The sequence below is a fragment of the Tachyglossus aculeatus genome, chromosome X3 (assembly GCF_015852505.1).
Source record: "Tachyglossus aculeatus isolate mTacAcu1 chromosome X3, mTacAcu1.pri, whole genome shotgun sequence".
NCBI lineage: Eukaryota > Metazoa > Chordata > Mammalia > Monotremata > Tachyglossidae > Tachyglossus > Tachyglossus aculeatus.
This window is the reverse complement of record NC_052099.1, coordinates 11,828,479-11,852,574: the sequence shown is the minus strand read 5'-3', so window position 1 is coordinate 11,852,574 and position 24,096 is coordinate 11,828,479. Positions and strand designations below refer to the sequence as shown.

The following is a 24,096-nucleotide window of genomic DNA, read 5'->3' as shown; positions in this document are numbered from 1 at the left end:
AGGCACAGGCAGAGGGAGTAGATTTTTGAGAGCAGGCAAGAGATCTCTTGAGAGATGGCTGGAAAGAATGAGCGAGTAGAAGTAGGCCCTGGACAGAGTTGGAGAGATGACGGAGGGACTTTGGGGACCTCACACTTGATGGTTTCAATTTTGTTAACAGAGCGGTTGGCATGGCCATTGGGGTTAAGAGAGGAGGTAGGAGGGACTAGGGACCTCATAAGGGAGTTTAAGGCCTGGGGTAATTGGTGGGGGCAGTGGGCATGGGAGTCAGTGAAGGAGCAGAAGTAATGTTGTTGAGCAGAAGAGAGGGCAGCGTTATAGCAAGAAAGGGTGAATTTGAAGAGGTAGAAGTTGTCCTTAGTTCTACTTCCTGCCAAGAATGCAAAGAATAGCAGCATTTCCCAATCAGCCTCCCCCTCACTAATACATAAAAGATGCCTCAGAGGTCGGCTGAATAAACAATAAGTTTGTACTAGGGCCTGGAAAGCACAAGTCTGGAAACCATGCATTATGTGTTGGCTAGTGCTGGCTGAAAGTAGTTTTCCCGAGGCACTGGGATAACCAGTAATCCAGGCAGGGAATAAAAGGATTTTGCTCCCAGAGTAAATAAAACACCTCACTCATCAAATGAAACCAGATATTGAACTGGATACCATATGTTTTCCCAGTCACCAGCGGAGGCCACCGGCTGCCAGTCACGTGAGACTTTCGTGTGGCCAACAAGCTGCCATCCTGCCTGGGTGGGTGCTGTGTATGGCCATCATCAGCTCAAACAAGCAGAAAGGACTGAAAGCATTCACAATGCACTTAATCTTTTGTAAACCCCCCTCCCCGCCGCCCTTTGCATAGAACAGGAATCTCACATTTGCTTAGATCTGCCCCAGGATGAAGGGATTTGGGACAGACGTTCTCAGACCTAAAATGGCATATAGAGGCAGCGTTTCTAGAAGAAAGGGCAATACAGAACCTTCACTTCATTTCTTTCAAAAATCCTTTTCACTAAATCACTGACATCCACCTCAAACCCAAAAGAAGATCACCACTCACGTGGTGAATTTGGAATGGTCTTTTCTTGCAGTCAATCAGGGTAATTCAGGTACTACAAGAGGGTTTTATTATCTGGCTAAATTATCTAGATTGGTGGCACGGATTGTCCCAGATTCACTGTATAATTGCTCAATCATGCATTTTGCTCTCCCTAGGTAGGTCTGGCTGCAGAGCCTCTTACAAAGGAAGGTTCATGTTGTCTTTGAAATCTTAACAATACTAATATTGTGCCACTAACTGCTCTATGTGTGGTGTCTTGGAAGAGTTAAGACTACATTTTCCAATTGTTCCTTGGGCCCTGGCATTTTATTGATGATAATAATAGCTTAAAAATTGTATTTTAAGCTTTTATTATGTGCTTAGTTCTGGGGTAAACCTAGCCTTAATCCCTTCCAGCCTAGTAGAGCAGACAGAGTGGTTATATGGGTGGAAGGGAGCGGAGGTTGGTGATATGAGTATTGGGTGGTTTGCCACCAAGTGAGAAGGGTACGTGCCATGACCTCTGGATATGGGCCGTGGGAGTCGAATATGTTTGCAAACTTTGGGAATTGTGGGGGAGTCATAGCACCCTAGATTGAGCCCTTTCAGTAGAGAGAGAGCGTCATAGAGGGACAGAGACCGCCAGAGACCTCCAGAATAATTATAGGGCAAACACAGAAGGAAAGACAGAGAACAGAAAGAGACTGACAGAGATAGAGACAGATCCAGAGAAAGACTGAGGAACAGAAACAGGAATTGCTGGTTCAATGAAAAGAAGTGACAGCGATAGCTGGAGAGATAAAGACAGTGAAAATTAGAGAAATTGAAACAATAATAATTATTGTATTAAGCACTTACTACGTGCCAAGCACTGTTCTAAGTGCTGGAAGGAGAGGTAGAGAAAGACAGAAGAAAAGACAGAACTCCTTGGGGCACTCTGGGCCCATTTGCAGTGGCACAGCCAAAATCAGACCCAGGACCCAAGGCCAAAGAGTTAGTAGGTTATTCTACCACTGCAGAGAGATGGTCACAGAGGTATGCAAACTAACAGGGCATTGTGCTCATTCATTCGTTCATTCAGTCATATTTATTGAGTGCTTACTGTGTGCAGAGCACTGTACTAAGCGCTTGGAAAGTGTAATTCAGCAATAAGGAGAGATAACACCGGGCATACAGTCTAGAAGCGGGGAGACAGACATCAAAACAAGTAAACAGGCAACAGGAATGTAGGGCTCATCCAAAAATTGAAACTAGACCCCTCAAGACTTAAAAATTAAGACTCTCAGATAAAATGGTTGGTACAGTTCAAAAAAAAAAATCAATCAATTAAACAGAAGCCCCTCCCTACCCCGCCTGCTGCATGACTAACTGGCAAGGGTGGAAAGGGCAGCAGAGGGAAAGGCCATTCATTCAAAAATGGAAAGTTCACCCAAATAAGGATGACAGGAAAATCCATAAAGAGTGGCAGATCAGATATTAACAGAAAATCAGATAGGTCCAAGAGTAGTCTGTAGAGGAAGGTTAAATCAATAATAATGATGTAATTGTAGTATTTGTTAAGCACTTACTATGTGCCAAACACTGTATTAAGCGCTGGGGTAGCTGCAAAATAATCAGGTCAGGCACAGTCCCTGTCCCACATAGGGCTCACTGTCTAAGTAGGAGAGAGAACAGATATTGTATCCCCATTTTATAGAGGAGGAAACTGAGGTCCTGAGAAGTGAAGTGATTTCCCCAAGGTCACACGGCAGGCAAGTGGCCGAGCTGGAATTAGACTACAGCTCCTCTGACTCCCAGGCCCATGCTCTTCCCACTAAGGCCATGCAACCAATTGAGTGTCTGCTGTAGGCAGAACCCTGTAATAAGTGCTTAGGAGACTGCAGTAAAACTAGTACACATGAATCCTGCCCTCAAGGACCTTACAGTCTATCAGAGGAGACAGAAAGTAAGATACGTTACAGATAGGAGGAAGTAATAGAGCATAAAGGTATGTACATAAGTACTATAGGGACTTGTGAGTCCTTAAGTGCTTAGGTGACATGGAAATGTTGAAGTTTCAGTTGGGAGATATAAAGTAGGGAGATTAGAAATCAATTGGAGAAGACCTCTTTGAGGAGATGTGAAGATGGAGAGAAGCAGCATGGCCTAGTAGGAAGAGCTTGGGCCTGGGAGTCAGAGGACCTAGGTTTGAATCCTGGCTCCACCACTTGTCTGCTGTGTGACCTTGGGCAAGTCACTTGACTTCTCTGTTTCTCAGTTTTCTCATCTGCAAATGGGGATTAAGATGGTGAGCCCTATGTGGGACAGGGACTGAGTCCAACCCAATTATTTTGTTTCTACCCCAGCACTTAGTACAGTGCCTGGCACATAGTAAGGGCTTAACAAATACAACAGTAATAATACTAATTATTATTATTATTATATCAAAAGCTGGAGGCCAAACACGTCTTTAAATTTGTCCTCACTACCTCCTCCCCCCCTTCACTTTCATGTCCTCATTCAATCATATTTATTGAGTGCTTACTGTGTGCAAAGCACTGTACTAAGCATTTGTCCTTCATTTCAGTTCACCAAAGAGCAGCTGCTTGGGAATACTGCTACCATCCATTATTTTCACATGTCTAATGTGGGCAAAGTTATGTTGTGTGCATTGTCTCAATGCTGACAGTACTCCAGGACCTACTTTTGATGATCCTGACTATCCATTCGATGTTGAGTGTAGTTCAGAGGTTACTCTAGTGAGGCTGCTCGAAGTTACTGACCAGTTTTGGGCCCCTGTTTCATCTACAAAACGGGAAAATGAATACCCATCTTGCCTTATGTCATAGGAATGTTATGAGGACAGATGATATAACTGATGTAAAAGCTATCAATCGATGGCATTTGAGTGCTTACTGTGTGCAGAGAACTGTATTCAGCACTTGCGAGAGTACAATACAATAGGTCAATACGTTCACTGCCAACCAGGAGCTTACAGTTTACAGGAGACAGACAATATAAGTTACAGGTATGTACTTAAGGGCTGTACTTAAGAGCACAGGTGATGCAGAAGGGAGAGGGAGTGGGGGAAATGCAGGCTTAGTCGGGGAAGACTTCTTGGAGGAGGTGTGATTTTAATAAGGCTTTGAAGGTGGGGAGAGAGGTGGTCTGTCATATATACGAAGGGGGAAGGAGTTCCAGGCCAGAAGGAGGATGTGGGCGAGGTGGATGAGCTTGAGGTATAGCGAATAGGTTGGCATTAGAGGAACAACACATGTGAACTGGGTTGTAATAGGGAAGAAGTGAGGTAACTTAGGAGGGGGCAAGCTGATTGAATGCTTTAAAGCCGATGGTAAGGAGTTTCTGTGGATACACATACCAGAATGACTTTGAGAGAGAAGGGAAGTTCTGAAGAGGGTGCGCCCATGGAGTCGCTATGGGTGGAAACAACTCGACGGCATCGGAAGAAGAAAGAGGCGTTTCTGTTTGGTATGTAGGTGGATGGGCAACCACTGGAGATTTTTTGAGGAGTGGGGAGGCATGAAAACTGAAAAATGATCTAGTCAGCAGCATGAAGGACTGAAGTGGATGGAGACAGGAGGCAAGGAGGTCAGTGAGGAGGCCAATGCAGTAGTCAAGGTGTTATATGGTAAGTGCCTGAATCAGCACAGTAGCTGTTTGGATGGAGAGGAACGGGCAGTTTCTAGAGATGTTGGGAAGGTAGCAATGACAGGATTTGGGGACAGCTTGAATATGAGGGTTTAGAAAAGCAAGGCTTTCTACAGAAGCTTTCTTGAGAAGCAGCATGGCTTAGTGGGAAGAGCACGGGCTTGGGAGTCAGAGGACGTGGGCTCTAATTCTGGCTCCACCAATTGTCTGCTGTGTGACCTTGGGTGAGCCACTTAACTTCTCTGTTCCTCCATTACCTCATCTGGAAAATGGGGACTAAGACTGTAAGTCCCAATTGGGACAACCTGATTATATTGTATCTACCCCAGCGCTTAGAACAGTGCTCGGCACATAGTAATGCAATCATTATTACAATTCCAACAGATTATTATGATTTTCAACTATGTTGGGACAACAGATCAAAATTAATAATGCCCTAGGAAAGTGACTCGATTTTTATTTGGCAAAGCCTTCAATGAGGTAGAAATAGCATTAGGTGATAATGCCGAGTGAAAGCTGTCTGTTACCAGTATTAGTAAACTATGTTATTGTGCTGAGTAGTGCTTAATTTGTAATGAAAGAGGTACTGGCGCTCAGACAATGATGTAACTGTATATTTTAAATTGGTAATGAATGACTTGAATGTGTAGTGGAAGGTGTTATCATGGGTACCAATGACAACAACTCTGCCTCATATATGGCCATAAGCAAGTATCAGGAAGAGAAGTCTACTAGTGAAGCACATGGCTCAGTGGAAAGAGCACGGGCTTTGGAGTTAGAGGTCATGGGTTCAAATCCTGACTCTGCCAATTGTCAGCTGTGTGACTTTGGGCAAGTCACTTAACTTCTCTGGGCCTCAGTTACCTCATCTGGAAAATGGGAATTAAGACTGTGAGCCCCCCATGGGACAACCTGATCACCTAGTAACCTCCCCAGTGCTTAGAACAGTGCTTTGCACATAGTAAGCACTTAATAAATGCCATCATTATTATTACTAGTGTTGTGCTGTGTGAGGGCTAGGTGTTTACAAACCTAAAACAGACTTTATTTTTACTTTCACAACTGAGTGCTCAAACACAGAAGTGCCAGAAGGGGGATGGGGGGGGGGGGGGACATTTGATATAGGGAGGGGGCTCTCCCAAGTGGCTAGTGCCTGGATCCTCAAAGTCTTCCCATTACTTCCGAGGTTGGTTCCTCCTTGCTATTGTTTCAACAAGGAGTTAGGGGTGGAGGTGGAAAAAACCAGAGGAAGGGAATTAGCTCCCCACCCCACTCCACCCTCCAGAAGGATATCGCTTCTGACTGGTGTGGCCTAAGGTTGGCGGTAACTCTATAAATGTATTTCAACTTCACAATCGTACCTCTTAGGGTGGGCCATTTTACCTACCTATTATTGTACCTAAAGCCTCCTCCAGTTCTAGTTTTATTGCTGATTTACAAGGTATTTGCATTTTCCCTTGGAAAAGTCACTCCCTAAGGACTACTTTTTTTTTAAATGGCATTTGTAAAGCGCTTATTATGTGCCGGGCACTGTACTACGCACAGGGGTAGATACAAGCTAATGAGGTTGGACACAGTCCATATCCTATGTAGGGCTCATAGTCTTAATCCCCATTTTACAGATGAGGTAACCGAGGCACAGAGAAGTGAAGAGACTTGCCCAAGGTCACCCAGCAGACAGTGGCAGAGCTAGGATTAGAACTCAGGTCCTCCGAATCCCCGGGCCCATGCTCTTTTCCACCAGACCACGCTGCTTCTCAATTCTTTTTAGAATTAAATTCTTGGCCCCCTTGTGGCTTATGGTTTTAACAGTGGTTTTTTTTTTTTTTACTAAGTTTACATTTTCTAGAGTATGAGAATATAAAGATGACAGGTGACATATGTCATTTAAATGAACTATCCTAATGAGAACACCCTACCTCAAAAATACTTTGGGGCAAGATAACTTGAAGTGCATGTGACAGCAAAGGGGTTAGAAAGAATGGTTTATGCAAAATAAGATCCTTCTCATTAGCAGTAGGACACCATGCAGATTTTTCCATAACTAGGCTCAATGTGTTTGGAGTTTGGCTTCATTTACATAGACTTGTAATGACAAAATGTTATCTTGACCAGAAAAGACATTACAAATTATCCCCAAAGAGATCAAAGCATAAAATATGGCTTTTTAAAAATGGTATTTGTCAAGTGCTTATGGTAAATGCAAGACAATCAGGTTGGACACAGTCCCTGTCCCACATGGGACTCTGTCTTAATCCCCATTTTATAGATGAGGCAACTGAAGGTACAGAGAAGTTGAGTGATTTGCCCAAGATCACATATCAGACAAGTGGCAAAGTTGGGATTAGAACTCATGTCCTCTGACTCCCAGGCCTGTGCTCTATCCACTAGGTCAAGCTTCTTCTCAACTTTACACATGATTAAATTATGCTGTGCATGGGTTAAAAAAAAAAACAGCCCTCAGTGTTAAAAGCATTTAATTTATTTCTGGAATAACTATTGTTTCACCAACACTACCAACATTTCACAGTGAAAATATCACTGACAGACCAAAGGGGGCTTCTTTCAGTGAGTATGGATATTTTACCTGACTACTTTGAGCAATACATTACCTTACCTTTTATTTGTCAGTGATATTTTTACTGTGTAGAAGTTTGGGGGTACAGGGAAATAGAATCAAGGGAGAACCCATGACAGGGACACAAGTTCAAAGGGCCATAGTGGTCAGGGGAAGAGAGAGAGAAAAAAAAAGTTTTAATGGTTTACCTGGATACCAGCTGACAGTGACAGAAAGATATATTGTTAAGCAGGCCAGTGACAACTAGTACATGCCTCTGATACTTAAGTGGGGAGGTTCTCACACTCTTGTTAGACTACTCTGCCTCTTTTTCCCCCACTGTCTCTTTCCCCCCTCAAAGTCCCCTGCTTCCTAAAAGCCCTGCCCAAAATGTGCCTGTGAACTTAAATGAAGAGTTGGCACCTATGCTGCTACTCATAGTCAAAATGAAGAAAGCATGGGACTATGAAATCCATGGCATTGAAAACACACCCCGTAGAAGCAGCAGCATGGCCTACTGGATAGAGTATGGGTCCAGGAGTCAGAAGGACTTGGGTTCTAATCCCAGCTCTGCTACTTGCCTGCTGTGTGACTTTGGGTGAGTCACTTAACTTCCCTCTGCCTCAGTTCCCTCATCTGTAAAATGGGGATTAAGACTGTGAGCCTCATGTGGGATAGGGACCGTGTCCAACCTGATTAGTTTGTATCTACCCAGTGCTTAGTAAAGTGCCTGGCACATACTAAGTGCTTAACAAATACTGAAATTATTATTGCTGGTACCCTGTAGCTGTCTCAAGGGAGGGCAAGTCAGATGATTTCCAAGAGCCGTTAGGGACAGTGAACCCAGAATCAAGCAGAATGTTCAAACTTTCTTTCTGTAGCTTATTACAAGCTGGGTTCTTTTCCATGCCTGTGACTAGAGTCCATCTAGATCATCAAAAATAAGGCTTTAAGGGTTCCCACGTGATTCTCTTGTCCAAAGCTCCAATTTGCCTAATCAAGTTGAGCATAAACACTTGATAATCCACCTCAGCTCTCTGGGGGCAGGGAATAGATTACTAGGTTATGTCCTTAAACCAGATATGGCAGTTAACTGTATTAAGCCATTAACTAAACCTAGATTATTCACCTGAAGACAAACGAAAACAAGTGCTGTTCTAAGTGAACAATCATCAAGGCCATGCCAAAGTTAAGAAAGTAGTTTCAGCGAAACGGTACTGGTTGCCTAGGTTTCTATTTTGCTTTATAAATTCAAGCCGTAGACCTGGGTCCCAGTGGGACTATGGACCGACTGGGGTGGGGAAGGGTCAACCCTGACTGTCATGGGTTAGATGCAAATCAAGATTGCTTTGGATTTTCTGGATGACTCGTTCGGCGTTTGAGCCACGGACCCCATTTTCATGAGCAAGATCTCTTGGTTCGATCGTATTTACCGAGCTCTTACCCTGGGAAGGGCACTGTAGTAAGCGCCCGGGAGAATACACCACGATAATAAACACATTCCCTGCCCGCAGGGATCTTAAAGTCTTGAGGGGGGGAGGGGGATTTCTTCTAGGTCGAGTATCCCCCAAAGAACCGAGGAAAGCAGATGGGGAACGGGGTCTCTGAGGATGCGAAGCAGCGTGGCTTAGTGGAAAAGAGCACGGGTTTGGGAGTCAGAGGATGTGGGTTCCAATCCCGACTCTGCCACATGTCTGCTGTGTGACCTTGGGCAAGTCACTTAACTTCTCTGGGCCTGCGACCTCATCTGTCAAATGGGGATTAAAAAGTGTGAGCCCCACGTGGGACAACCTGATTACCCTGTGCCTACCCCAGCGCTTAGAACAGTGCTTGGCGCATAACAAATGCTATTATTATTAATATCATCTCTGGGGGGCTTTGGGTGTACGGATGTCGGGACCCAGTAGGGGTCACTGCCGCCTCGATGGTCCCGCCTCCGAACCACCTGAGCGGCCCGATGGCCCGCAACCCGGCTCAGGTGGAGCAAGCCCGACTGGCTCGTGGTTCCGACCTGGAGTGAGCCCCCCACCCCCTCTCTTTTCCTCTCCCCTTCGGGTGGTCCCCCCTCCTTCCGATCCACTCCCCCCCCGCCCTTGGCCGAGCAGGTGGCGATCGCAGCAACTTTCCCGGGGATCGGGCGGCGGCCGCAGGTTCATGGGGAACTCTGATTCCTCCGCTTTCCGAAGCAGAAGCCGAAAAGACGTTTCCTTTGCCTGGGGCGAGCAGACTTTGTACCCCCCACCCCCCAGTTAACTATCCTCCTGCCGGCTCGGGAGCGCAGGGTTCTGGTGGGGGGCCTAGGGGAGGCAGAGGAGCCGCTCCTCTCCCCCCATCGCCTTTTGGGGGTGGCCGTGTTGCTCCTCGGAGGGAGGGTCCGCTCACACAAAGACATCTCCTCTGCGGGGTGACCTGCCGGGGCAAGGGCGGGGGGCGGCGGCTGGAGGAGGAGGAGGAGGAGCCCTGGTGCGCTGGGGCTGCGAGAAGGGAGGGGCGGCGGAGGCCAGACACATCTGGACCGGCCACTTGTCTCCCGCTCCCTCCGCGTCTCGTTTCTCGTCCAGGTCGCGGAAGGGAAGCGCAGGATGCGCGGAGCGGAGCGGCCTTGGGGCTCGGCTGTAGCGGCGCGGGCCGGGGCCTGACGGCCGGCGCCGCCGGGCTGTCCTTTGGCCACACATCCTCCCGGGGCCGCCCCCGCCCCCCCTTCTCTCTCTCTCTCTCTCTCTCTCTCTCTCTCTCTCTCTCTCGTCGACATGGGCTGTTTCTGTGCGGTCCCGGAAGAATTTTATTGCGAAGTTTTGCTCCTGGATGAGTCCAAGTTGCCTCTGACCACCCAGCAGCAGGGGATCAAGGTAAGAAGGGCTCGGGACAGTGGCTTTGTCTGCAGCCTTAACGGTGGGGAGGGAGATGGGGTGACCAGTGCGCTTTATTAGGGCTCCCCCGCCATACACTTTTTCTCAAGATGAAAACTTCTATCCTTCTCCCTTCCAAAAAAATCAATAAGCTCTTATCTGCAAATATAAACAAATCCTTCCTCTCCCACCCTCTTGTCAAGCCCCCGAAAGGGGAACATCCAGGACGTCAGATCGTGGTGCGGGGAGGGGGCAATTGCGTTTTATTGAACTGCGGTGTTGGAGCAACCCAACATTTGACGTAGAGATCTTCGTCTTGTAACGAGAGAACTGGTTTTCTTTCCCATCATGTTTAACATCATCGGGAGTGACTCAGAAATGACTTTCCTCTGGTTGGAAGTCATTAAAATGCAGCTACCGTTGCAGAATCTTCTCCTTCATTCCCTCCTTCTGACACCCCCCCCCCCCAAAAAAAAAAAGGCTAGGTGTCCATGAAGGAAATCCGGTTGATTAGGGATGATAGCCAAGCCATATGTCTGCTTTCCAGATGTAAATTGTCAACAGTTCTATGCTCACATGTGTTTGGTCTTGCAACAGTGTTTCTACTACAATTCCAGCAGTGTGGGGTTTGGCTTTTTTTTTTTTCCTACAACTTTACACAGAGACGCTGTTGTCGGTCTGTCAGTTGACTTTTAGAATAATGTACCATTACTGAACGACCTGGGGAGAGAAAATGCCATTTTTAATAGAGCACATCAATTTCTGAGAAGTGAAAATTTTCCTTAAATCCACTACTGTGCTTTACTTGAATGAAGTTCAGCCTCCTGGGGTGGTTAAGTCCTGAGCAATTTGGTGACGCTTACCTCCGGGAAGAATCAGTCCCATAGCAACCTAGATGCCTAGCTCTTGCCTGCTAGGGAAGATAGGATGGTTTCTCCAAGCTAACTGTAAGGCTTTGATCTTGCCGTGATTTATGAACATGATTCAAATATACCCAGGTCTGATCATGGCTACCAGCAATTTAGAGAGACATCAATGGCTCCAGTCATATTGCCCTGACCTTTACTGAAAGTATTCTGATTATTATAATGAAAGAGCTGCTTCTGGCATTTAGAGTTTCATTTGGAGTTACTCCTTACAAGCCAACAAAGCAAGTTTTCTTTGAGGTTTTTTTAATGTATCATTTTTTCTTTGTTTCAAAAGAGGAGGACTCAGTTGAGATGAAAAGGTAGACTTCAGAGTGGAGGAGCACTCTGGTCTACTGGGTAGATAAAGATCAGAAGAATCCCTAATTGAGCCTAGATTTTTTTTTAAACTGTGTTTGTGTGTGGGGGGAGCTAATTTGGGGGAAGATAACTCTCCTGCAATCAAAAAACAAAAAGGAAATATCTTCTTAGTCGAAAGTCCCAAGTTATCCAGAGGATGAGCTTGCTGTTTTGCCCAAACTATAGCGTGTTGAGTGTCACCTCAATCAGTCAGTGGTATTTATTGATAGCTTACTATGCGCCAAGCACTGTACTAAGCACTTGGGAGAGTACAGTATAACAACGCTAGAGGACACGTTCCTGGCCCATACTGAGTTTACATTCCAGAGGGGTATACCTCTAGTTGGTATATGTTGCACTATCAGGTGTAAGGACATTGGTTTCGAGTCGGGGGGAAAAAATTGTGACAGGAACAGGAGTCTGAGACTAATAGCCCGTTTGGTAATGGGTTTTTAAAAACCTCATGGCACTTATCGTGGCTTGGGGGTGGTTTGGTGATTCAAAGACAATAACCACTTTTAATAATACTGTTATTTTAGATATTTGCCATATATATAAACAACGGTTTAAACGGGTTTTTATTGGAAGTAATCAGTTCCCAACAGGCTTAGCATGTTCTGGGTTCACAAAAGCGTGTCACAGTTAGTTTGGCCACACATCCATTCAGTCATATTTAATGAGTGCTTACCCTGTGCAGAGCACTGTACTAAGCGCTTGGGAAGTACAAGACAACAATCAACAGTGACATAACACAGATGTCTATAATAAAACTTATATAGCCGTCATTATTTATTGAAAGCCCATCCATCCAGGTTGTGGTATGAGGTGCTGTATAACTTTTTCCCCCTCCTGTTCCTTTTAAAATTCTGTTTAGACTTCATGTGTATCATTCTTACTGGTCACAATTGAAATATGCTAGCCTTTAAGTGAAGTTGGTAGCAGCAATTTGAAGTTTAGCAGCTAGTAGCTACTATTGTAGTTTTTATTCCTTGTAAAGTGGGTAATGATACAGTTGAGCACTTCTCACCAGTGAAAACAAAAGCAAAAAGTGATGCCAATATCAACTGAGCTTTATTGTGTTGAAAATAGAGTGCTAGTGAAATTGGTGTCTTTTGTTCAAGGTAATTCTCAAATTATTTGCTGTTTTAAGAATTCATTATTTTTTGCTTTTATGGTTAGAGGAAAGCTAAGTGCACTTGTTTTTTCTCAAAGTAGTGAATCTTGAGAATACATTTATCATGCAGGGCCAATGAGAAAAGCACCCCAATCTTTACAAATGCACTTTCATTGCAGCTAGTGAGTCCCATAAGTGTCAAAATGAGCAAGGTGAACCGTAGAAAGCCTCAGTAAAGCAAGATTCAATAGAGTAAGTTTAGTAAGACATTAACCTGGGAATACATTTTTCTAACTTTTTCATTAACTTGTGTTTTAAACCAACAGTGTGAGAAGCAGTGTGGTCTAGTGGAAAGATCACGGGCCCGGTAGTCAGAGGACGTGGGTTATAGTCCCGGCTCTGCCACATGTCTGCTGTGTGACTTTGGGTAGCTCATGTAACTTCTCTGTGGCTCAGTTCCCTCATCTGTGAAATGGGGATGCCATGTCTATTCTCCCTCCTACTTGGACTGTGAGCCCCACTTGGGACATGATTATCTTGTATCTACCCCCAGTGCTTAATAGTGCTTAATACATAGTGAGCACTTGACAAACACCATATCATAGCTTCCTCACGTTTAAAATTGGTTGCCATATTCAATATTTTGAATTGGCTTGTTCACGAAAACTACAAATTCAGAACAGGCTAGCATCATAAGGTTGCTACATTTCTTTTTTGACTTTTTGTTCCTCGTGAATGTCTGAGCTTACCACATTAACACCTTGGTGTTCCATGCGTGTGATCAGGGCATTTTGATGTTCTATTTTTAAAATATTTATATAGCACTTTATGGCTTGGAGAGAGAGACCTCAATCTTGTGTTTATCTGTGATGTGCCTTCTTTGGAAATAACATTTGGTTCATGGTCATCTTCTGAACTGCATCAAAATGCTTATTGGTGATTGGCATACAACTTAGTGTGCATTTTCAGTAGCATGGACATCATTTCTTTGGGTCGAATGCATACTTTTTTTCTTTTTAATCTTGGAAGTTTCAGAGGTGAGCGAAAATGACACTTGATTTTATATTAACCATAAATTATGCCGGTTCTTCTTCTGACTTTTCAAAATGAGATAATTGCTACCCATAATTAGAATTTGATTTGAACAGCAGACTTTTACCCTTAACTGAAAATGAGAAAGGCTTGGGAAAACCCTCTTTTAAATCAGTCTGAAACCCTTCTAATATTTCCTAAGACACTTCATCAGGTTTTTATCATTTCATGTTGTTATGGTGTAATCATTGTCACCTGGCTTTGTCAACATCTTTTGTTAGAACTCTAGGGAATATTGCAGACAAGGCATTTCCTAGGGAGGGTAGGAGGCTCCAATAGCTCCTCTTGCCTCCCAGCAGGGCTGTATCTAAACCATCCCAGGTCCAGATGGTGGTTGATTCACAGAGCTGTAGGGAAGGAACTACAATCTTCTTCCTCCGTTCTGGGACTCCCAACGTTATGTCAGAATGTTCACTTCTTATGACTAATGTGAACTCCTTGTAGCCCAAGTCAATTTTCCCTTTATGGCTGTATGCTGAGCAGCTTCATTACTTTGGGGTGGTGCCCAGGGTGGCGGTTGTACAACAGACTGGAAACTGAGAGTCCCTCTCCTGGTTCTGCCACTGACCTCCAGTGTGGCTTTGGGCTAAAAGCCTGGGGTTTTCATTTTCAAGGGGAAGGTCTGCCACGAAGCCTTGTAATTTGCAGGCCTCAGAAGATGGATGTGGCCCCGTCATTTTCCATGGACAGATGGGATCCATACAGCCTCAGGAGACTGTAGAAATAACAGCACTTGGTAATTAAAGAAAAATAAATATCCATGCCACTCTACTGAAACCAAATATTGAGCCCGACTCCCCCAAATTCAGAGAAATTGTAAATTCAGCTGTGAGGCAGAAGTCACCACTTTGTTCCACACCATTCTAAATATGCGAGAATTAAACTCATTGAGTACTTGCTAGTCCCATTCATAGAAGGTAAGAAGATGATGCATCTTTTCTACTTGGACAGTTCCTTAGTTTTTTTTCTCCTTTATCCCATGTCTCTTTTGTTCATGGAGCTGCCTTGAAGGCAGTAGGACTTCATGTGGGAGAGTTACACGGTTGCATATCACTCTCTGCAACTTGGGTTAACACTTGCATGAAATAATTACACTTAATTTCAGTGGGGAATAAGCATCCCCTAATCCATAAACCAAGAGCACTAACTATTTTCACTGTGAAACACCACTAAGGAAAAGTTAAACAGGCTAGTTTATAGTTTTCCAGTCCTTGGTAGCATTGGTCATTATACTGTATAACTAGCCTGTAAGTAGCATGGCATGCAAGGTGTAGTTTTATAATTGATGCTAATAATCAGTGATTGATTATAGGGACAGGGTGTTGTGACAACTGGTTTCTTATGCTTGCTGCTTTCACTTTTATAAAATCAAAATTCTTGCCTACCCTGGTTTAAGATTTGAAAATTACTTTAGCATCTGCTAAACTGTTTCAATGAAGATTCTTTATGTGCTTTTAAGAGTACATTAAGCCTTTTGAAAGGGATTTGCGAATGACAATAAGTTGTATATTTATATTTGTCATCAGTGTCATTCTCATCATCATCATCATCATCATCATCAATCGTATTTATTGAGTGCTTACTATGTGCAGAGCACTGTACTAAGCGCTTGGGAAGTACAAATTGGCAACATATTTGTACTCATCACTGGCATGAGTGTGTACAAAGCATCTTATGCATGTCCTTTTTATACTTTTTAAAGCCCATCAAAATTGTGCTTAAATGCTATTTCTGTTCTTCTGGCTATTGATAAACAGCTTTTAATGACCATGCAGGAGTTTACTAATATCCTTAACATTATCCTTTAATGGATAGCCTAGCTTCCTTTTCAATTGTTTTGCAGTAGAAATTGTTTCCAAAACACAATAAAAGGCAAGATGCTTTCCTGTGAAGAATAAACATTGATTCCAAGTGCTCAGTACAGCGCTCTGCACACAGTAAGTGCTCAGTAAATATTGATTTGAAACACGGAACAACAAAGCTTTTATTTTGAATTTAAAATAAAACCATACACATAAAACCCCGTGTTTCTTTGGAATCTCACTGGCCTAAAATAATATGGCCGGATCAGGGTTGATTAAATTCTTTGAATATGGCGTGAGCCCTCTCCCAATGGGTATTATTTGGTGATGAAGGGTTACAGGACAAAGGACTTCATTTAACTTGAGGTAAACTAAGTAGTCCACAGAATTCCCGTCACCTATTTGAAATAGATTAGTAATTTTGCCTCAGTCTCTACAGATGAGACCAGCAATTTTTTGGTCCTCCAAGGAATAACCACTTAATAAATGAATGCGGAGACACTTTCTTTTCCCCAGGTGCCCTTAACTAAATTAATGAAACCAATATGACAGCAAGACAGAAACCCATTAACTTTTAAATGAAGTTACCTCTTAATCATCCTGTGGTTTATGAAATAACATTACCAGGTTACTCAGTTTTGGGGTTTTGAGCAGACATTTCCTGAGGCAGCTAGAAATGAAAAAGAATTCTTTGTGCCATTTTGAAAACATTTTTCCAAATGTTGGTATCCAAAGGATTCCCTTTCCATGGGGTTGGCTAATAAACAGTGGGTCTAGAACATTAGGCACAATACAGTATGTATGTTCTTGACATTTTTTTTAAAGATCTAAATCTCTTTGCAAATATTCAGAGGATAAAGGGTTTCAGCTACAATTTTATTTGTGTAATTTCATGGTACTTTGTTATACAGCTTGTGGGCTCAAGAGACAAGTCCATAAACCTAGACCCGAATCGTTAACCAGAGGATGGACAGACACTATGGAAAGGACGGCTGGGTCTGCCTTTTTGTCTGTGCTGTTGCCAACAGCAAATCCGTGTCATTTTTCACTGTGAAGAACAGCAGCATGTCCTAGTCAAAGCAGCTAACTTCAGTCCAACTCCTAACTCTTGTTAACTGAGCAAGGTGAAATATGAAAACCAAGTGAAAATGAGTGTCAGCAGTTATTGGAGAGAGAAGGGTGCAGGACAAGATTTATTGGTTTAAAAAGACCAAAAGAATAAGGTGAATCTGATTGTGAAAAGTCTGTTGCCAAGATACTCTAATCCGTACTCATACAATGGGTGGAAAACGCGTGGCTGCAGGCAAATTCGCACGTACTGAACTGCTGAATAGCTGGTTAGAAGTTTTTAGCAGGAAAAATAGAGTAGCACAACAACTTATTTTATTTGCACTCTTTTCCCCCTCAGGCCCTCTGCTCTGAGTATTAATTTTGTGGATTTTAAGCGACGTGGGGATGTTTGCTGTGCAACGTAAGTGGCAATAATCGAGATAGGGTTTGTAAGACCCAGCCCAATTTAGGTCTTTAAAAACGTAAAGGTGATACCCCTTTAGTTGGATAACAGAATGAGATCTGTCAGAACCCTTTGTCCAAACACATTTTAACCTTATTTTACACCCAGACTAGTTAGTTTCAGAGCTTAGGGCAGAGCACAGCTTTGAAACAATCTGTTTGTTTTTACGCTCTTCTTCCTGTAAAGTGTTCCAGTTATGACAGGCCCTGCAAATTAGGGTTTGTCTGCTAGTGCCTGACACTGCAAGTTCCTCCAGGCAGGGACTTAATGCTTTGTGTTTAGCTCAGCCTCATCTATGGCATGACTCTGTGCCTGGAATCCTGCCACATAAATAATGTTCACAACCCTCCTGTTGGTGCTGCTTTAGAAGCAGCTGTGTTCACTTTCAGTGCCATCCATTCTGTCTGTAAGCAGCCACATTACAGCCAAATGGACATGTGGTGTTGCCAGGGGCCAGCTGAGGGTGGTGGGATGCTAAAAGGAGAGAGGGAGGAAAAAGCATGGGAAATGGTGGGGAGGAGAAGGAAAAGAAGAGACATGGAGCATGCGAACTGAAAGGAGGAGGAGAAAGGACAGTCGGGTCCCAGAAGTCGACTGATGAAAGGGGAAATAGCCCTCGAAGGGAAAAAAAGTGGGGCAGCAGCGGAGCTATGGGAAACAAGGCAGAAGGGATGGAGATCTGGTTAGGGATGAGGAGTTGACGTTGTGGCTCTTGAGACTGAGAGCGCAGGTTGGGTTGGTCCAGGCCTAGACTCCTTGGCCCCATGCTGGGTCAACTGTTTTGATCTTTGAGCTGTTTTTCTCACAGGGTCGATTTAAGGCAACGTGACCTCCGGTCCTAGGATTTCCTTTCTCACGGCTTCTGGGTGGAAACTTGTTGGCTTTCCCCTCGAAACTGGTGCACCAGGGAGGCATGAGAGAGAATCATCATCAGTGGTATTTATTGAGTGCTTACCATATACAGAGCACTGTACTCAACACTTGGGAGAGTACAATACACCGGAGCTGGTAGATACGTTCCCTGGCCACAATGTGCTTACAGTCTGGAGGATGCTCACAGGTTAGGTTTCAACTCTGTCTTTAGATGAGTATCAGGAAAGTACTTCAATAGTCTGTGGTGAGCTTGGAAAAGGCTGTTTTGGGATTAAGTGATAGCAGCATTCAGTAACTCAGGCTGAGTCTGCAATGGCTGAAACTGCACAAAATTTAGGAAAAAAAAAAGTAAGACCACAGTGTCACTTATCTCACTATCATCCAAGTTTCATTACCTTGGAAATATAAAGATTTCAAGATGATGGCTAAAGGGGCGGTAAGGTGGAAAGAGCATGGAACCGAGAGCCAGAAGACCTGGATTCTAGTTTTGGCTCTACCACTGACCTGCTGTGTAACCTTAGGTGAGTCACTTAGCCTCTCTGTGCCTCAGTTCCTTCATTTGTAGAATGAGATAAGATGCCTCCTGTCCTTCCCTCTTCGATTGTGAGTCCCAGTTGGAATAGGGACTGGGCCTGATCCGATTCTCTTGTGTCTACGACAGTGCTTAACACACAGTGAGCATTTAGTAAGTACCTTTGTTATAAGGGTTGAAGATTGAGTGCTACCTAGTGATAGGCCCAGTCTAACAGTATCGTGAGGGAAGGCCCTCTGCACTGCTGTTCCCTTGCTGATTGATGCCAGAATCTGGAATGCTTAATACAGCCTCGTTCCTGTTTGGAAAAGTTTTATCAGCTCAGCCCACATTTACCGGAGTTACTCTCCAAAGCTTCTTCCTCTTTCCGGGAACATTAAGCCAAGTGAACACACCTGAATGTACAGCTATATGCACTCAGGATTTATCTACCCAGGCACATTTCCCCAAACGCTGAATGAAAAATTACAAGAAGGAAAGGTGGGGAAGACACGATCATAGTTTTTTGGGTTGTTTTTTTTTTTTTTTCCAAAGCAGAATGCTTGAGTGTGAAGGGCAGGAAAAGAATGTGGAAGAGAGAAAGGCAGGGAGCTGATGGAATGGGGGAATGAGAGAGTTTATTAAGATTTTCAGACCACCTGAAGCCTGGCCAGATTACCTCTTAGACTCTGAGCAAATCAGTTTACGTTAATCTGCACTGTTGTTTTCATGAGCAAACAGGCTTTCTAGCTGCAGTGAAAAATCTGTTACTGTGGAGTTTCTTTTCTGCCTATTGTATGAAATATTCATATCTTGGCATTTTGGAAAATGCTTCTTTAGCTAAAGTAAAAGACTAGGAAGCAGAGGGATCTCTCTCGGAGTCTGTACTTTGGTGTGCAGTGCCAGATAACGGTTTCCTTAGCACCTAAAGAAAGGAGGGAGGGAAGAGAGGTGGGGAGAGGTAATTGTTCTGTCCTTGAAAAGCTTCAGATGTGGGTGAGTCTGGTAGGAGGCTAATGGACTTTCTGTCTTTGTTGCTGATGATTGCCTGGGTCCTTTTGATTTTTGTTTACAGGGGCTTATTGATAAAGTCTATTCAAGGTAGCTCCTTTTTATTTTTGATGGGACAGATCTCTCTTCATCTCTCACAGCCAGTACCTGAAGGTAGAAGTTGAGCGGGCTCCAAGGTGTCAAGGGATTGGCAAAACAGGATTTATCTTGGGGGAAACAACACAAAACTTTTAGGTTGAGCTATCACAGGAGTATGTGGGAATGGCTGCCGTGGGGAAGTGGAAGCTCTAGCTTCATCTTAGTCATGGGTCCACACCACCCTAACCTCGCCTTCATGCGATGGTCCTTCATGGTAGGGTCTCTTGGAATCCTGCCTTGGGGAATGAGAATGGCATAGGATTGTAGACTGTAGATGGGAAGCTCCTTGTGGGCAAGGATTGTGTCTACCAACTCTGTTATATTGTACTTTGCTGAGCACTTAGTGCACCGTTCTGCACACAGTAAGTCCTCAATAAATACCGTTGATTGAGACTGTTGGGAATGTTTTTGGAATTAGCAGGTAGAAGTGCCATTACCTGACATTCACTGATAAAGTGCATGTGTGTTTGTTCTTTGCAGTGGAGAACTCCGGAGAGAGAGGCAGATCTAATCAATTGGTCATATTTGCTTACTGTGTGCGGAGCACTGTAATAGGCGCTTGGGAGAATGCAATATAACAGATTGGTAGACACATTCCCTACCCACAACAAGCTTACAGGCTAGACGGGGAGACAAGCATTAATACAAATAAATGAATTATGGGTATGTACAGAAGTGCCACGGGGCTGAGGGAGGAGTGAATAAAGGGAGCAAATCCAAGTGCAACTCCTGACTACCCCAGCCAGTGTCTCGTGAATGGAGGTTGCCTCTCACCATCCTGTTCTGTTTAGTGTAACGGTACTAGTGAAGGTTGTTGAAGGTTAAAGGTGAAAGCAAATCTCTTTGTGTAACCGGTAGATCTTAGGTGGAAGCAGTCGTTAAGATCAGCCTGGTCAAATTGCCTAGCGGAAATAGCTAAATTATATTTAGAGAGCATCGATCACATGTTGGAGGCATTCTTCAAGAATGTGGATGGTGTGATCTAGTTGACTGGCTGGAATTACTTTTTAAGATTCTACCCAGGGCATAGTGGTCCAGTGGCCAACTTAAGAGTGAGACAGCTGGAGAGATAGGGTGAAATTTTTTTCCCCCCTCTCTAAAGCAGTAGGCGTGGTATGGCTGATCAGACCCCTCGGAAAAAAGAGGGGCTTAGAAGCTAAGTTGGTGATGAGGCAGCCTTTGTGCGAATTGAATGGTCCTAGTTTGGGGGTCTTGTGAACCGTGGTAAAGAAACTATTATTATCTGAACTCTTTAGTCGAGGAACCCCCGAAGGACTTCCTTTTGATGGATGAGATTCCCTTTGAAGAAGTCCTGGTCCCATTTGCACCGTGACATGTGGAGGAAGCCAGTGTCATGGAAACAGTGGTATCGGTGGTTTGATGACGATCAGAGAACAGATCCGTGAAATCAGACCCATGGTACACAAACTGACTGTTGGGCATAATGAATCAAAATACGTTGGGCCCATTGAATGCTTTTCCCAGTTATACATCGTTTATTTCTACAGGGCTTAGTGGAAAGAGCACGGCCCTGGGAAGCAAAGGACCTGGGTTCTAATTCTGCTGTGCCACATACCTGCTATGGGACCTTGGGAAAGTCACTTAACTTCTCTGTGCTTCAGTTCCTTCATCTGTAAAATGGAGATTCAATACCTGTTCACCCTCCTGCATAGACTGTGAGCCCCATATAGGACCTGATGATCTTGTATAATCTTGGAAGCAGCACGGCATAGTGGATAAAGCACAGGCCTGGCAGTCAGAAGGTAATAGGTTCTAATTCCACCTCTGCCACTTGTCTGCTGTGTGGCCTTGAGCAAGTCACTTCACTTCTCTGTGCCTCAGTTACCTTATCTGTAAAATGGGGATTGAGACCATGAGCCCTTTGTGGGACAGGAACTGTTTCCAACCCAATTTGCTTGTATGCATCCCAGCACTTAGTACAGTACCTGGCACACATAGTAAGTGCTTAACAAATACCAAAGTTGTGTTGTTGTTATTAATGATCTATCTCAGTGCCCAGTACAGTGCTTGGCACATAGTAAGCACTTAGCAAATTCTACAATTATTCTTATTCCGCCTCAACCACTTTAGAATTTATTAACCCCAAAATAAGAATTAAATTCCTATGCTATTTATAAGATGTTGTACTCTCCCAAGGGCTTAATACAGTGCTCTGTACTCAGGAAGTGCTCAATGAATACCATTGAGGCAGCTGTGCCTCAAAATGTAGTTGTCTGCATTTGTTTGAATTCCTGAGACAGATTTTGATTTTTAAACATCTGGGTATTCATGAAGAGAAGCAGCGTGGCTCAGTGGAAAGAGCATGGGCTTGGGAGTCAGAGGTCATGGGTTCAAATCCCGACTCTTGTAACTCCGCTCAACACTTAGTATAGTGCTTTTGCATCAATAAGGTGCTCAGTAAATGGCTTTTTATATTTAGATGCCAATACCTCCAGTGACATTTCAAAACAGTTTTTATTACAAAGAAGTAATAGAGAAGCCTCATGGCTTGGGCAAGTCACTTCACTTCTCTGTGCCTCAATTACGTGATCTGTAAAATGAGGATTAAGATTGTGAGTCCTATTTGGGACAGGGTCAACTGCGCAGCTCTTGTCAGCTGCGTGACTTTGGACAAGTCACCTAACTTCTCTGTGCATAATCCTCATCTGTAAAATGGGGATTATGACTTTGAGCCCCATGTGGGACAACCTGATCACCTTGTATCCTCCCCAACGCTTAGAACAGTGCTTTGCACATAGTAAGGGCTTAACAAATGCCATCATCATCACTGATTGACTTTTGCCTCGATCTATCATCCAATCCTGTGTTCAGCTCTCTCCAAATTCTCTTGCTCTCTTTCCTGAAACTTCAAACACTTATTTCCCACAGTTGTCAGGGGTGGGGGGGAAGTATATGCTACATAATGTAAGGACTATTTTTGCCCTGAAACAGACTTTTTAAATGATATTTAAGTGTTTGCTATATGCCAGGCACTAAACTAAGCATTGGGATAGACAGAAGATAATCAGGTTGGACCCTGTCCCAAATAGGACTCACAATCTTAATCCTCATTTTACAGATCAGGTAATTGAGGCACAGAGAAGTGAAGTGACTTGCCCAAGCCATGAGGCTTCTCTACTTTATTACTTTGTAATAAAAACTGTTTTGAAATGTCACTGGAGGTATTGGCACCTAAATATAAAAAGCCATTTATTTAGCACCTTATTGATGCAAAAGCACTATATTAAGTGTTGAGCAGAGTTACAAAAGAAGCCATAGTCCCATTTAGTTGTATACTGATGACCACAGGGTCACAAGCGGACTCGCAACCGGGTGACTTGAATTTAACTATCCTGTGAAAATAATCTGGATTAGTTATGGAAATGGAATTGTGATATTTCACTTAGCTTTTATGTATTTTGAATCAGCAGCTGTACCTCAAAATGCAGTTGTCTGCATCTGATTGAATTCCTGAGACAGATTTTGATTTTTAAACATCTGTGTGAACTCCCAGTGGTAGCAGTGCAGTCTGGTTTTGAAGTCAATAGCCTTGCTTCTTGATTTAGCCATTTTAGCTCTTTTTCTTGTCTCTTGTCTGTTTTTTACAGCATAGAAGGGGGAAGAGGAGGCCCAGGTGCAATTGTTTGTGATAATTATCATCCATGGTAATTAGTATAAAAATAGCATTTACTAAGTAGGAGGGAGAACAGGAGAGAACTGAGGCAGAGGCCCAAGGTCACAGCAAGCAATTGGCAAAGCCCAGGATTAGAACCCAGGTCCTTTGACTCCCAGGCTCATGCTCATTCCACTAGGCAATACTACCTCTCTATCTTGGCTAAAAGTAACAAGATCCCTGCCCCTCAAGGAACTCACAATCTAAGAATAGGGGTGGGGCTGGCTGGGGAAAAGAGGGTTTGACAGTAGATACAGAAGAAAGGAAAAAGAAGAAACAGAAAGTAAAAGACAAAAGTAAATATCATTAAATTGTTTTCATTTGGTTTGTTAATGGCTTAATGTGTGCCAGGCACTGTCCTAAACACTGGGTAGACACAAGCTAATCATGTTGGACCCAGTCTTTGTCCTACTTGGGGCTCCCAGCTTTAATCCCATTTGTACAGATAAGGAAACTGAGGCACTGAGAAGTTAAGTGACTTGTCCAAGGTCACCCTGCAGGCAAGTGGCACGGCTGGGATTGGAACCCAGGTCCTCTGACTCCCAGACTCTTTCCTCTAGGCCACCCACTTGCAATGGGGCTGAAGGTGAGTTAAAATGAGGGAATTAAGGCATTTCGTTTAGGGTTTTCTCTACAGCAGAATTCATTTTGTCATCTTGGTTTATAATTGAATCTAAAATGCCACCATATAGATTGAGTTTACTGTCTCTTAATATCATTAACAGAAAACGGTGAGTGAAAACAATTTAGGAGAGCTGGAGTGTTTTGAATTACATGCTGCTCAAAGATGAAGGCCTTTTAAAGGCCGGGTTCTGTTCTATACAATTCACATACATTTTTGATTTTACAAATAGAGAGAAGCTTACCTATTTGGCAAATCCAATGCCACCATTTTGTTAATTTGATTAGATTGATGGTTCTTAGATTATTTCTGAGCACAGGAAAAGGAGTAAAATTGACAATTCAGAGCAAAGAGCTAAACCCTTGTTTTAGAACAGAGCAATCAGAGTTTCACCGTATCACC

At 43.7% G+C, this 24,096-nt stretch overlaps 1 protein-coding gene across 3 annotated transcripts in view; it reads left to right on the top strand.

Moving 5' to 3' along the window:
* The window catches only part of EPB41L4A (erythrocyte membrane protein band 4.1 like 4A), a 219,104-nt gene that overhangs the window by 1,479 nt on the left and 193,529 nt on the right, over positions 1 to 24,096 (top strand). For 2 of the 3 annotated variants that reach the window (XM_038770474.1, XM_038770472.1), the window contains exon 1: positions 9,781 to 10,080. The exons of the other annotated variant lie outside the window; for it this stretch is intronic. In XM_038770474.1, the coding sequence (XP_038626402.1) occupies positions 9,982 to 10,080 (99 nt within the window). In that variant the 5' untranslated portion in view covers positions 9,781 to 9,981. Of the gene's footprint in view, positions 1 to 9,780; positions 10,081 to 24,096 lie in introns of those variants that run through there. 3 annotated transcript variants of the gene reach the window in all.